The sequence below is a fragment of the Oculina patagonica genome, chromosome 9, assembly GCF_052425735.1.
Source record: "Oculina patagonica isolate OP01 chromosome 9, crgOcupat, whole genome shotgun sequence".
NCBI classification, from domain to species: Eukaryota; Metazoa; Cnidaria; class Anthozoa; order Scleractinia; family Oculinidae; genus Oculina; species Oculina patagonica.
In genome coordinates this window covers 12,799,176-12,814,859 of record NC_135766.1, presented here as the reverse complement: position 1 = coordinate 12,814,859, position 15,684 = coordinate 12,799,176, and the positions used below count along the sequence as shown (strand labels likewise).

The 15,684-nt window shown below is 39.8% G+C and overlaps 4 protein-coding genes across 4 annotated transcripts; 2 read left to right on the top strand and 2 right to left on the bottom strand.

Moving 5' to 3' along the window:
• The first annotated feature begins 536 nt into the window (after positions 1-536).
• LOC144666032 (melatonin receptor type 1B-like) lies at positions 537-9,690 on the top strand. The gene is made up of 2 exons (XM_078527387.1): positions 537-602; positions 8,271-9,690. The coding sequence occupies exon 2, from the start codon at positions 8,490-8,492 to the stop codon at positions 9,510-9,512; it is 1,023 nt and encodes a 340-aa protein (XP_078383513.1). The 5' UTR covers positions 537-602; positions 8,271-8,489; the 3' UTR covers positions 9,513-9,690.
• LOC144664951 (melatonin receptor type 1A-like) lies at positions 640-1,692 on the bottom strand. The gene has a single exon (XM_078526145.1). The coding sequence runs from the start codon at positions 1,690-1,692 to the stop codon at positions 640-642; it is 1,053 nt and encodes a 350-aa protein (XP_078382271.1).
• LOC144664950 (melatonin receptor type 1B-like) lies at positions 2,735-3,787 on the bottom strand. The gene has a single exon (XM_078526144.1). It carries the CDS (start codon positions 3,785-3,787, stop codon positions 2,735-2,737), a length of 1,053 nt encoding a protein of 350 aa, XP_078382270.1.
• Positions 9,691-10,833: 1,143 nt separating the features above from the next.
• On the top strand, positions 10,834-15,684 carry LOC144664949 (N-acetyltransferase 8F1-like). Its single transcript, XM_078526143.1, has 2 exons — positions 10,834-10,913; positions 14,835-15,684. The coding sequence occupies exons 1-2, from the start codon at positions 10,834-10,836 to the stop codon at positions 15,682-15,684; spliced, it is 930 nt and encodes a 309-aa protein (XP_078382269.1).

Below are 15,684 nucleotides of genomic sequence, written 5' to 3'. Positions count from 1 at the left end.
TAGTTTGTTTTCTCTGAATTCTGCGACCGACGGCGGCCGCTTCATCACCTTAGCAATTTTACAATGTGTTGTCAGAACTACGTGTCCTGGATCGAAAACCTCGAGTCCACTTCACATAGAGTGGATATAGCCTTAATTTGTAACTTTTCCCTTTGAGTACCAAGGCAGTAGAAAACTGAAGATACCGCTTTGAGATGGGTATCATACCGGCCAGGATATCCCCAATTTTAAAAAAATCGCACTTCTCAGCAGACAAATGATGACAATGATAGAATTAGTTTTTTTAAGAATTATAGCTAATTGCTGACCATGAACCAAATCTCGTTTATATAGAGCTTATATTTAACAATTATTCCACGAGCGCGCGTTGGCTATGGCGTGCTACAACGATCTCATATCCAACAAGCGCAAGTGGAATAATTGTTTTAATTAAAAACGCCCCGGCAAAGAATTGCAGTAGTTTAGCCCCCAAGTTGTTTTCGTTGGCGCGTATCGGCTACCATATTTGTGGTCAATGGTATATGAGCTCATATACCATTGCCTGTTTACCAATCAAAACGCAGGAATTGTAATATACCATTGCTAGTTTTTAATAAAAGGGAGTAACCCCACCCCCAGCGGGAATAACAAGTAGCGATGTTAACGAGTATTTGGGCCAACGCTATATCGCAATTGGGATTGATGTGTGCTTTGCTGCCCTGGGTTTCTTCCGTTGTCACTGTCAGAAACATCTTCCAAAACTCCCGTACATCGACTTGGTTTCAAACAGAACATGCCACTCAAGATAGCCTTGTACTCTCGCCTGAACTGCTTATTCGTTGCAGCATATATGAAGGGGTTAATGGTGCCACTCATGTAAACCAAGAACCCGTGTGTAAGGTACGCCTGTCGCGGCAATGAGGGTTCCCCGCGCGCGGCGTCAATAAGATCGATAATACAAACTGGAAGCCAACAGCATGCGAAGCCCACCATTACTGATGCTAAAGATTTGGTCACTTTTGCTTCTTCCACGTTAGCTCTGAGTAGCTGGGGGTTATTTTCTTGCGAGAAAACTCTGTTTGATCGCGAGACTGTGTAGAAAACCTTGGCGTAGCAGATTGTGATAATAATTAAGGGAGTGGCGATGTTAACGCACTCTACAAAGACGGTGTAGGCAATGTTGGTGTAGAATGTGTACAGACACATTGCCTTACCGGGCTGGAACTCAAATCCGCCATGTCCGAAGAAAAGCGGAGGCACAGATGCGATGAAAGCTGCGCACCACACCACAATAATGTACATCAAAGTTCGTTGTTTTCTAAACAACGCGATGTACTTTTCAGGTTTCACAACGCAAAAATATCGGTTTATTGCAATTATTTGCATGCTTTGAAGAGATGCAAGTCCAAAAGTAAACACTCCAAATCCGTGAAATCGACAAAATCTTGCGCCAAAAACCCACTGTCCACGAATAAGAGTGGTGACTGAAAAAGGCATACACCAGGTGGACATGAGAATATCGCTGACAGCCAGCGCTACAACAAACATGTTGGAAAGCGTACGAAGCCTCTGGTTTCTGTACACAGCGTAACAAACAGAGAGATTGCCAACGAAGGCCGCAACATTGATGATAGCAAACAGAACTGTTTCAATCCAAACTAGTTCATCGCTTCTCGTAGCAAGCTCACGAGAAAGCGCTTTTATCGAAACCATGATGACTATGGGCAATGATACTAACAAATCGTTTTTCGTTTAGACGCGGTTTAGCCGTGAGTTACTTGTGCGTTTCTTTTTAAATAACTGAGTTTTCTCAAGTAGTTTAATATTGGTATTGACAACACACCTTAAAGGTATTGAAACAAAATTAAGGGTTCTTTTCATTGCCTGTCACTGAACGGAACTGCTTCGTGGTTTGAACACCAATTACGTAGTTGATTGACCATCAATATTACAGTTCACTTTTTGTGGGCAAGTTTTAATTTAAATTTATGACGACAGTTTGAAGTGCTGTTTAAAATTCGCCAAGGATAATAATTGCGTTCTTTTATAAATGCGTGTCGATTCTTTTGCGCAGTTAATGAAAGATACAATAGAGAGAGATATATATATATCGCCTAATTACAATTAGAATGTTTGAACAAGCGAATCCCGGAAGTTTCATGTATGTTTTTCATGAATACACAATTTCAAAACTCTTTAAGGTAGTCTTTTTCTCTGACGTAAACGTTTAATTTTTTTTTAACTCAAAAAGAATAATTAAGGGCCGTTGACACTCCATCCAATTTTGTTTCGGATAGGAACGCGTTTTGTTTCAATCCTAAGCAAGCTCAGTTACTATTCGCTGTGTTGACACTGGCCACTGTATATTAAGGTCATTCCTCTAAAATAGAACCTGCACTGGGATTATTCTTTTCATATTGATTGTTTATCATTAAGGAACTTTAAAAGTTTTAAATATAATTATAAATAGCGGGTCCCCATACTCGTATATATAGCAGCAACAGCACCCTGTTTATAAGCAGTAGTTCCTGCGAAATTCATATTTCCAGCGATTGTGTCTTATTCTACACTGGGAATTGGTTGACTTATTTTACAAAATGAAAAAAGTTATTGCTCTATTCAAATCAAGAGTCTGATTTGCCTGTAAACCAATCAAAACGTAAACCAATCAAAACGCAGGAATTGCAATATACCATTGCTTGTTTTAAAGAAAAGGGAGTAACCCCACCCCCAGCGGGAATAACAAGTAGCGATGTTAACGAGTATTTGGGCCAACGCTATATCGCAATTGAGATTGATGTGTGCTTTGCTGCCCTGGGTTTCTTCCGTTGTCACTGTCAGAAACATCTTCCAAAACTCCCGTACATCGACTTGCTTTCAAACAGAACATGCCACTCAAGATAGCCTTGTACTCTCGCCTGAACTGCTTATTCGTTGCAGCATATATGATGGGGTTAATGGTGCCACTCATGTAAACCAAGAACCCGTATGTAAGGTACGCCTGTCGCGGCAATGAGGGTTCCCCGCGCGCGGCGTCAATAAGATCGATAATACAAACTGGAAGCCAACAGCATGCGAAGCCCACCATTACTGATGCTAAAGATTTGGTCACTTTTGCTTCTTCCACGTTAGCTCTGAGTAGCTGGGGGTTATTTTCTTGCGAGAAAACTCTGTTTGATCGCGAGACTGTGTAGAAAACCTTGGCGTAGCAGATTGTGATAATAATTAAGGGAGTGGCGATGTTAACGCACTCTACAAAGACGGTGTAGGCAATGTTGGTGTTGAATGTGTACAGACACATTGCCTTACCGGGCTGGAACTCAAATCCGCCATGTCCGAAGAAAAACGGAGGCACAGATGCGATGAAGGCTGCGCACCACACCACAATAATGTACATCAAAGTTCGTTGTTTTCTAAACAACGCGATGTACTTTTCAGGTTTCACAACGCAAAAATATCGGTTTATTGCAATTATTTGCATGCTTTGAAGAGATGCAAGTCCAAAAGTAAACACTCCAAATCCGTGAAATCGACAAAATCTTGCACCAAAAACCCACTGTCCACGAATAAGAGTGGCGACTGAAAAAGGCATACACCAGGTGGACATGAGAATATCGCTGACAGCCAGCGCAACAACAAACATGTTGGAAAGCGTACGAAGCCTCTGGTTTCTGTACACAGCGTAACAAACAGAGAGATTTCCAACGAAGGCCGCAACATTGATGATAGCAAACAGAACTGTTTCAATCCAAACTAGTTCATCGCTTCTCGCAGCGAGCTCACGAGAAAGCGCTTTTATCGAAACCATGATGACCATGGGCAATGATACTAACAAATCGTTTTTCGTTTAGGCGCGGTTTATCCGTGAGTTACTTGTGCGTTTCTTTTTAAATAACTGAGTTATCTCAAGTAGTTTAATATTGGTATTGACAACACACCTTAAAGGTATTGGAACAAAATTAAGGGTTCTTTTCATTGCATGTCACAGAACGGAACTGTCTCGTGGTATGAACACCAATTACTTAGCGGATTGACCATCAATATAACAGTTCACTTTTTGTGGGCAAGTTTTAATTTAAATTTATAACGACAGTTTGAAGTGCTGTTTAAAATTCGCCAAGGATAATAATTGCGTTCTTTTATAAATGCGCTTCGATTCTTTTGCGCAGTTAATGAAGGATACAATAGAGAGAGATATATATATATCACCTAATTACAATTAAAATGTATGAACAAGCTAATCCCGGCAGTTTCATGCATATTTTTCATGAATACTAATACTGCAATAATTATTGCTGTTCATTTAAAACTCTTTTAAGGTAGTCTTTCCTCTTACGTAAACGTTTAAATTTTTTTTAACTCAAAAAGAATAATTAAGGGCCGTTGACACTCCATCCAATTTTGTTTCGGATAGGAACGCGTTTTGTTTCAATCCTAAGCAAACTCAGTTCTATTCGCTTTGTTGACACTGGCCACTGAATATTAGGTCATTCCCTAGAATACAACCCGTACTGGGATTAATCTTTTCCTATTTAATTTGTTGTTTATCAATATAGGAACTTTTAAAATTTTTAAATACAATTATACATAGCGAGTCCCCATACTTGTATAGCAGCAACAGCACCTTGTTAATACGCAGGTAGTTCCTGCAAAATTCTTATTTCCAGCGATTGTTCTTATTTTACACTGGGAATTGGTTGATTTATTTAACAGAATGAAAAAAGTTATTGCTCATTCAAATCAAGAGACTGATTTACTCGTTTACTACATTTTCTCGTTAACGAGAAAAATGATCAACCAAATTACCTAGCTCAACTCTCTGGCGAGCTTTAGCCAGAAAGAGAGAAAAAAGACGCCATATTTTCGCGCGCTAATCACCGCGTGAAATTTACACCCTGTAATTTGAGGATGCGCTTAGTCTTTGGTAAAGGTAAAGTCTGTGTCCGAGCCAAGTGGCCCATACATGACAGCCGGAGCTTATCCCGGTTTCCGTAGCATTAAGCGACTAGGAGTATTGCTACTCCCTCCTGGATGGGATGCTAGTCCATCGCAGGGTTATCCCCAGCAGTAAATTCGCCAGTACCCATTTATACACCTGGGTGGAGAGAGCCACTATGAGAGTTGTCTCCCCCCGCCCCCCCCCCCCGTCGACTCCGAGACGAGCGCGCTAACCATTAGACCACTACGCCCCACACGAAAGAGAAAAAGAAAAAAAAAGAAAAAAAGAAAGAAAGAAAGAAAGAAAGAAAGAAAGAAAGAAGGGTATCATGAGTTTGAGTGCAAGTGTACAAACTATACGCATTACCGAGTGAATAGATGTATCAGTGAAGTTAAGATCGAAGTTTTTCTCTTTTTTTAATCTAAATGCTATTGCGACTAACTTACTGCAGCAGAGCTCTGCAGCAACATTTCGCCACTTTGTCTCATCTCGCAGTCGCTTGTGGGACTGTTCAGTACTGGGGCCAAGGCTTCTCAACCTAGTAACCGTCCCACAAGCGACTGCAAGATGAGACTCGCCAAAGTTTTCTTCTCGTTTCTAAAGTAGCAAAGCTTTTTCGCAGAGCATGCGGAAGTCGATTTTTGTAACTGTTCTTAAAAGCGAAGCCGAAATAAAATAAGGTTTAATAAATAAAGATATATATTTGAAGTAAGGATTGTTTGTTCGAGCACTCTCGACAACTGGATTACGCCATAGGAAAACAGCTTGCTAGACTGAAAGCTTTTTATTTGATCTAAAGTTTCTGTCGAAAAGTCTTGTTTCCTTTATTGACTAGTAGTTCAGCAAAAAACAATGAATCCTCAAGGTGCTAAGACATTTCAGTGAGTGAACTAAGGTTTTAATGAAGCTTGTTAACTTGTCATTCCTGAGTTGGGCTGCAAAGATGTGATCGATCTCACTTTCTAATCAAATACAATGTAGTTCATTATCATGGTTAAATTACTTATTCTCCAATCTTACAGCTGAAAATACCTTCTAAGAAAGTTTTTAGTTCGTTCAATGCAAAAACAAATAAGGCTAGCTTATGGCTTACAATAATAACCTTTGTTAAATTCCTTTTCAGCAAAATTTTCGTTTTCATGATTAGTAATACATGACCTATATTATGATTTTAAGCTAAAGATAAGTCAAGGTCGTTGCAAGGACTCCTTCCACAAGCTAAATATATCTTATTTTCCCGGAAAATCGTAACTTTTGGCCGCAATAAGCGTAAAACTCGTTGAGTTCGAATTCAAGAACTTGTGCTTATTTGGAGAGCTTAAAAGTTCGATAATTAAACTGAGATATTTTTAAAATGCGGTCCGGCTGCGACTCTGCGGCTCTCCGCTTCTCGTGCGCGCGTTCTTTGGGCAGTGTGGCGGGGCTGGGTCAGTCGTGTCTCGTCGCGGCTCGCGCCTTCCCGCACTCATCGTGTGGTCTCCCGCAGCGAGCCTGGGGTCCTCCTCCTCTCCCGAGTCTCCACGGCGTCCCAGTTTGACGACATGTGTGTCCCGGGTCTGCTCGGGACACTCTTGTGTGTCTGGGGCTGTGTGTGGATTCAAATATTTCTAAAATAATCTTTAAATTTTACGATAAGACCAAATGCAGATTATAGGTGATGTCGAAGGTGGGAGGATTCCCTTTCAAAGTGCACGTCAGTTCGTGTTTGTACTAAAGGAGCTACGTCAAGGGATTTAGTGTATTTTTTGGTCTAAGCTGTTCTGAGATTAGTGTAGGCCACTAAAGCCGTGAAAAACGTCATCTTTGAACATCTGAAGGAAGACAATTCATAACCTTAGTTCGCAGAGAGAAATCAAACCATGGCTATAAATATCGATTTTTTTTTTAAGACGCGCGGAAACATCTTGAAAAGTTTAGCCTTAATTTTTTCAAGTTGTAATCCATTTCCATCCTAGCCATTCGCAGCTATGCTACAGACGCTTGTCAACAGTTTCATTGCTCTAATATAGCAATTTTTAATAAAAAAGGAGCTATTATTTTTTAGGTTTACTACGACACAAATAAATATTTGGCTATTCAAAAAAGCTGTTAAAATCCGTGACAAAACCACTTTAAATAATTGAAAATACCGTCCTGGGAGTTAGCCATTTTACCCTCAGCTATCATCAATATTGTTGACTCTGCAGAGGTCAAATTTTCCTAAATACGATTGTTGATGGAATTAGCGCTCACTCAAACCTATCGCGATTTCTAAATCGATTTTGTTATTGTTCATACCTTCCAGCAGCGTAAGACAGGTGCAGGTCTCAGTAAAGAATTTGATTTAATTTTTCGATTTGACAATCGTGCTGCGAAGTGCTGCAAGATTAATACACGATAATTTTGTTGCCGCGTTGCCCGGAAGGGGGGGCCCCCCCTCGCCCCCAACCCCACCTTGGGGGTTTTCGAAAAAAAAAAAAAAAAAAATAAAAAAAAGAATTTGAAAAAAAAAAAAAAAAAAGTTGTTTTCTGCTTGTTGGAAGCATTTATGACAAAGACAAAAATCGATGCTAACTTTAAAATTTAATGGCACTAAATTTAGCTTAAAGCCTTCTGCAAACACCTAGTGTATTCACAGACCTTCTTGCCATAGCATTAACACGATGAAAACCGCATCGAAGTTGATCGAGTAGGCAAGAGGGTGTGAAGTGAGTTAAAACCACTAGTACCACATCTAGAAACTGATGAGAAATAAGCTTATCAAGACCTCACAGTGGCCAGTATCAACATAGCGGCAAATAAGAGTTTGTTTGATTTGTTTACGATTAAAAATTTAAATTTGTTGGTATTATGATTGCGAAAATCAATTATACAACGCATTGTACTCGTCAGTCCCAAAATTGTTAAGATTTTACAAAAGAAAATTACAAAAAAAAGGTTTCGATATTTAATTTAAAATGCACTTTCGTCGCAACACGAAAAATCATTTCTACTAGATAAAAAGGCGTTTGTTTGATTTCTCTTCAGACTTAATTGTCAACGGAAAATATCTACCTGGTAATAATTGCACAAAACAATTAATTTAAAAGAAAGATAAGGGTTATATTTGGTCAATTGTAAACATGGCGACAAACTGTCATTTCTTTGCAAGAAAAATGTTAAAATATTGCCAAAGCAAGGGACGTTAGAGGGCAAACCCTGTAAAAACTATAAGTGCACAAACAAAAACATGTTTCCCTTCCTGACAGTCGAAAGAAGATGCCCATTAAAACCACTTAGCTTTTGTCTTGGTATCTTGACCTAGCGTATATATTTACACAGCAAATAGGCAGGTGCAACGGACGTTGCAACAAACAGTTTACACGTACATTAGTGGACCAATGCTAGCCAAGCGGGTGGCCGCATATATTTATAGTGAGAGATGAAATTACTTATAATTATTTAAGGAAAGATTCAGAAGACACCATTGTGGCTTGACATCCTACAACTTCATTTCAAAAATCAAAAGAGGCTTGTTTTAGTGACCAACATTTTTTGCTCTACAATTGTGACGCTAATTTATTATTGACCTGTTCGTATTATCGCCCGTGACATGGAGTCGCTGGAATCGCTTTCTCTCGAGCTTGCTAAAAGGAGCGACGAATTAGTATGTATTGAAACAGTTCTGTTTGCTACCATCAATGTTGCGGCCTTCGTTGGAAATCTCTCCGTTTGTTACGCCGTGTTCAGAAACCACAGGCTTCGTACGCTTTCCAACATGTTTGTTGTAGCGCTGGCTGTCAGCGATATTCTCATGTCGACTTGCTGTATGCCTTTTTCAGTCGCCACTCTTATTCGTGGACAGTGGGTTTTTGGGGCAAGATTTTGTCGGTTTCACGGATTTGGAGTGTTTACGTTTGGACTGGCTTCTCTTCACACGATGGAGATAATTGCAGTCAGCCGATATTTTTGCGTTGTTAAACCAGACAAGTACATCGTGTTGTTCAAAACACAGCGAACTTTAATGTACATTGCTGCGGTGTGGTGTGTAGCTTTGATCGGATCTGTGCCGCCATTTTTCTTCGGACATGGCGGATTTGAATTCCAGCCCGGTAAGGCAATGTGTTTGTACACGTTCGATACCAATATTGCTTACACCGTCTTTATTGAGTGTGTTTACATCGCGACCCCCTTAACAATTATCACGATCTGCTACGCCAAGGTTTTCTACACAGTATCGCGATCAAACAGAGTTTTCTCACAAGAAAACAACCCCCAGCTTCTCAGAGCTAACGTGGAAGAAGCAAAAGTGACCAAGACTTTAGCAGCAGTAATGGTGGGCTTTGCATGCTGTTGGCTTCCAGTTTGTATCATCGATTATATTGACGCCGCGCGCGGGGAGCCCACTTTGCCGCGACAGGCGTACCTTACATACGGGTTCTTAGTTTACCTGAGTAGCACCATCAACCCCTTCATATATGCTGCTACGAATAAGCACTTTAGACGGGAGTACAAGGCTATTTTGAGAGGTATGCTTTGCTTACGATTGTGTCAATGTACGGGAGTTTCTGAAGTTGTTTCTAGCAGTGAAAGCCGAAGAAACCACCAGAAAGCACAGACCACGAGTTTGGAATAAGACAGCTATAAGAGAGTACAATTATACTCAGACGCTTCTATCCGCAAGATATTTAAGAGACATTTTTGGCCCGGGCCAAACGTCGAACTTCACATGAGTCGAACCTAATGCAAATGACCAAAAACAATGCGTTTTATTCATGTGCAAATAGTTGGCGAGAGGCGTATCAAGGTCAACAAAAACCGAGAGCAAGCCGTCTTATTGTTTTTATTAGCATTACCCAGTGGCTGTTCCATTAAGCTGTTCTCATCATCATCATCATCATCCTCATCATCATCATCATCATCATCATCATCATCATCATTATTATTGACGGCTTTACGGCCTCAGTGACGGCTACAATTCTGATCCCTGGCGCTCCAACACCCTTCTATCGATCGAAAGAGAAAAAGGTACCGGCCTTATGAACGTCTGTAAATGTTGTAATTAAAAAAAAAAAATTTTAAAGCAGATGTTAATCGTTTCCCTTCAAACCTAGCATTATGACTAAGTTTCGCATGCCTTTTCAAGAAATGATATGAGTTTTTAAATCGGGTGAATTGTAAATTTGAGATGTAAACAGTAACCTCAGTTATTTACCCAATTCAAATAACAACCTAGAGTAGAACCTCCGTAGTTTAATCAAGAAACTTTGTGGATAAACTGCAAGCATATTGGTGTGTTTTGTAGAGCCATGGGTCATATCAGTTGGGAGTTCTATTTATTTTTCCCATGTAATGGCGGAATACGAAATTATGAATTTTTGAAACAAAATATACAAGCACTAAGATACTTGATGAAAAAAAGTTATCAATCTTAAGATCTCTTAGTAGTTCACGAAGGAGACGATCGAATTGATCCAAACTGTCTCATGGTGCATCTGTACTACCCAGAACTCGACACGGCTTTACACAACATGGCCGCCAAGACATAAAGAGTTTAATGGTCTTTATTCAGGCCTTGTTCACGAAAAAAAAAATACCAGTGTATATACAACACTACTATTCAAAGAACTATAAAAATAAGTATATTAGGTTATTAACAGTTGGAAAGCTATAAATAAATATAATAAAAATCTGCAATATCACAGCGATGAATTAAATACTTTACAATGATAAGTTCTAAGAACTAACTAGCAAGTGTCAATGACGTGCAAGTCTGGTGTTTTACGTGACTGAAAAGTTAATCTCAAAGATGTTATGAGATGTCAACAATTTAGGACTTCCCGTGCAGTTTGACCCGGGAATACATCCAGGGATGCTCACATCACGTAATTTGTTTTGGGTAGAGTCAGGCTCCTGGTAGAGTTCCCATCTTATTTATTTGTAGTCCACGCGAGGAGATGCGCGAAGCGAATTTGCTTGGAAACAGCTATGAAACGAAGAGGGAAGCCAAACTTGATCGTTCACCAGTTAGTAAAAGGTAAGAAAAAGTAGAAAGCGAAGATCGATTCGATTGATTAAAAGAAGAGAGGTCAGCTCTCTGCCAGTGACAAAGATTCGTGCTATAACCAATTGCGGTCTTTGACTTCGAACGAGACAGGGAAAAAAATTGGCGCAAGCAGTTCAAACATCCACAGTTCGGTACAAGAGCATAGCGAGGAGGAGGATTCCACTGCTGTTTCTACTCAGCTAGAATCACCTCTCCCCAGCACGGACAATCTCCAATTTCCCGACAAAATTTTCTCGTACTTTGTTTAGAAAAAACGGACAACAAACACTTAATCTCAGCCCCAGTGAGCAAATTCACTTAAACAGAAACATTTGAAAAAAAAAAAACACATTTAAATTTCAAAGTCGACATGTTTTAGATACTCTGTATCCATCATCAGTTGGAAGATGTTTACAATTTTGAAAATATAAATACACACGAGGTGAAAGAAAGTACAACACTTGAAAAATGTAGCTGATTACAAACAATAAATTACATAATACCTAGGGGAAATGACATAATTACATAGGTAAAGAAACAAACACTTATGATGACAATGTCATATAAACATAATCTCTTTATTACGAACACTCCGATGATCAGGCGATGATATTTTGTGTCTGTAATACTACTTCCTGTTTTTGGTTACAAAAATATTTTTACTAGCAGCATGTCGTTGTAGATCATTTCTTTTGAAAACAATGAATTGTATACAGTACATGTAACTGAGATGTACAATGTTGTACTTCACTAAAAGACAGTGTGTTTCATGTTTTTAATAGATGAGTGTGGGCCTCATTTTAGTTTCTCGTGCTGTCAGCGGTCTGGAGTCATAAAAGTGACGTCATAGTCGTATTAGAGAGGTTCAACTGTATTCGAACTTTTCAAACGTTCACTCGCCGCTCGACAAAGATCGATTATAAATCAACAGAAACAATCAACGTTAAGTTGACGTTCCTTATCGCCAAATTAAAGAATAAGGAGGCATTAACAGAAGCGATAAACTGTGTGTCGGAAAACGATGTGTTGTGTATAGAATTTGAATACAAGCTATAGAGCAGTTTTCACTTGAGTGTCGAAAGTTAATTGCGTTTGCTTTGGTTTTGCATTGCTACGCTTAGTGATTGGCTTGAAAATCTCGCGCCACTTTCTTAGCCAATCAGAACTAAAACCAAAACCAATCGTGACTCGCTCGCGCACGTTTTCCCGCGCTTCGTGCCGGCTACATGTATTCGCTTCGAGTTTTGATTGGTTCACTGGTTTGTCTGTGTCCTTTGTGATTGGCCAGAGTAATTACTTTGGTTTTGGTTTTACGACACTCAATTGAAAACTGCTCTAATGCAGTTAGCTAATTAATGATGGTGTCACGCCCCCGGGTCACGCCATACGATTCTTAACGACAAGATGTTGCAAATCAAGCATAGTAAGGAAAAACTGACAACAAGGCAGTGGTGAAATCTTTAACGGTTAAAGTGCAACACTATATATGATCAAATTTTCCTCCCTTGCAGTTTTAAGACCCGTTTACACAGGCGATTTTTGTCGCGCAACTCAATACAATTTTTGTCGCGCCGAAGTTGCATCAAGTTTCGAAAAAGTTCGAAACTCCTGCGACACGCATGCAAACTCGCGGTGATTTCATGGGGATTTTTTCACCGCGATATCGCAGGCGACTTCATGCAACTTCGGCGCGAAAAAAATTGTATTGAGTTGCGCGACAAAAGTCGCCTGTGTAAATAGGCCTTTTAGGCGTATGGTACAGAATTCAACAAAAAATTCAAAATCTTCTGTCTCAAACATCTGTTTGAGTTTCGGAGATATTTAAGGTTAAAACATTCGTAAAATATGCAAATTAGGGGACTAACGACGTCTTCTACTCAACCCATTTCTTAAATGATCTCTTATTTCAAAACTTACAATACTGATACTGACAACACAATCCCATAAGTTACTACAATCGTCCCTAATAAATATTGCAATCCAAGAAGAATCCAAGAATTTTATACTTCTTCATTATTTTGTTGATAAAGTCCGGGAGCAATAGAGGTGGTGAGTCATTCGGGAGCTTTCTTTGGTAAATGGAAAATACGGAAGAAAAGGATGGTAAAATTTATCAACCAATTTACGTCAAGTATAAAAAGTGAGTTATCTTGGTCAATTTGCTGCAGATTCCAATGAAGCTTGGCAGACTAATTGTTCTACTGATGACACACTTACAGTTATAATAAAATTATTTTACCATTACAACTTACTCTTTTCCATTCCCCACCAACCTGTTTTCAAAATGTTAGAGACGTGGAACTCTGTTCCTTGATTCCATTGTTCTACCAGTAATAATCTAAAAATGATAAAAAGTTTGAACGAAACGTGACCACCAGAACAGCAGACAAAAGTCGTTGGTATGATCATGACAGTCAAGGAAAACGTTGGAAGGTTCGCAGCAATATAATGCTGTAGGCAAGAGGGTAGGCCATGAGGTAGGCCACAGGGTAGGCCATAGCCTACACCATGACCTAGGCCCTATGGCCTACCCCACATTTTGTTCGCACCCCTTACGGTAGCATTACTGTTAAAAGGAAATCGTTTATTTTTCTCGAAACAATTTTGGATTTTAATAGTACTAATTGATTTGACTACCTTATTGTTACTCATTTTCGCGGGACTTAATTTTCGCGATTTTAGCGATTTTCAAAAAATCGCGAAATTTAAGACCCACGAAAAAAGGTTCTCGCGAAAAATAACGACGCGAAATTTAATACCCTTCTTTACAGTTCGTTATGAATATTCAACGTTGCCGTCAGTTTACTACTTAATTACCTTGGTACATTCGTCAAACTAGCTCTACTTTATTGCAAAGGAACATGTCAAATTGTTTTTAAAGTTTTGTTTTGTTATATGGTTTTGTTCAGTGTCATTGGAAACTGTTGCAGTGGAAAATTAAAATGAGTTAGACCAATTTTGAGACTTACTGTTTGTTAATGTAGACCAGTATTTTGACAATTTTCGCGAAATTCAATTCCTGTAATCGTAATTTTTGGGCCAAATCGCGAAATTTAAGTCCCGCGAAATATGGCCGTTCCATTTTCGCGAAATTAAGTAACAATAAGGTAATTTTCAAAACTCTGACCACCGGTAGGCAGGAGGGTGGGCCTTAAAGTGGGCCACAGGGTAGGCTATGGCCTACACCATGGCCTAGGCCTTATAGCCTACCCCATGTTTTCTTCACACCGCTTACGGAAGCATTATTGTTAAGCATTATTGTTTTTTTCTCTCGAAACATAGGGATAAGTTGTACCAATTGATTCGACTACTTGTACTACAATCGAACCTCTCCTAACGTACGCCAGGAGCCCATGACGCACGCCTCTACAATATGAACAACTCCCCATTTTAAAGGACATTTCACTAGCTCCTAAAGAGACCAAAACTCATAAAAACTCAACCTATATAATACGTACACCTCCATAATATGGACGCTCTTCCCTGTCTCCTTGGTGTCGGTATAAACGGTTCGACTGTATCATTAAAATATCGCAGCATGTTAATTGATTTTTACCTTCAAATTTTAAGGCCCGTTTACACAGGCGATTTTTGTCGCGCAACTCAATGCAATTTTTGTCGCGCGAAGTTGCATCAAGTTTCGAACAGGTTCGAAACTCCTGCGATTTTTCGCCGCTAGTCGAATTACACGGGTGCAAACTCGCGGCGATTTCATGGCGATTTTATCGCCGCGAAAAAATCACCGCGATATCGCAGGAGACTTCATGCAACTTCGACGCAACAAAAATTACTTTGAGTTGCACGACAAAAATCGCTTGTGTAAACGGGCCTTAAACACGTGAATGTTTAGCACAACATGAAAAAATTCAAAAGTTAATTAAGTTAGTTAAAGTTTTGTTTTTTTCCTATTAGAATTACACTGATGGGTACTTTAATCGATTATCACCATAGAAGCCAACTTCATTCTCATCCAACAGCCAAGGACGCAGTAACTATTCGGTCCTTCCGTCGATCTGACCAAGCAAAATGTCAACAGATATTTCTGGACGGTTGGCAAGAGTTCATAAGAAACCTTACCCTTGATGTCTTGTCAAGAACATTATGGTACGTAACTACAACAACTGTCTTCGCATCGCTTGCAGCAATGTTGTGGTCAGCGGAGATCTTGCTGCTGCATGTTTCCATGGTGTTTATTCTGTGCGCGTTGTTTTGCATTATTCTGCAGATATCTAGCCGTCAGTTGATTAACTATTGGCTTAAAACCGAATTGAATGACATCGGGAAGTCTTACATGACAGAGGAGGGCTCCAGCCACATGTGGGTGGCAGAGTGGAGTGGGAATGTTGTGGGAATGGTGGGACTCATTCATAAAGAAAGCGACGGCCTGGGAACTAACGAACTGAAGCGCATGTACGTAGTATCAAAGTGTAGGGGAATGGGCATCGGTTCAAAACTGCTCACTGAAGTGATCATATACGCAAGGAGACAAAAGCTCGACAAGATTGTGTTAACAACATCCACCAAACAGCTGCCTGCCATGCGGCTGTACAGGAAGTACGGGTTCAAACAAGCGAAAGGCAGTCCCGATCGCTCAGTTGACATCCTTGGAATTATAAAAGAATTTGGTCGGTCAGTTCGCGCTTCAGGTTGTGGAAAACAATCAGAAGAGTCCATGTATACCCCCCTGGGCGAAGTGTTATTGAAAATTGTATCAAACAGAATATGCCTTGAATTATCTATAGCCTCGGCCGAAACTCCCTAA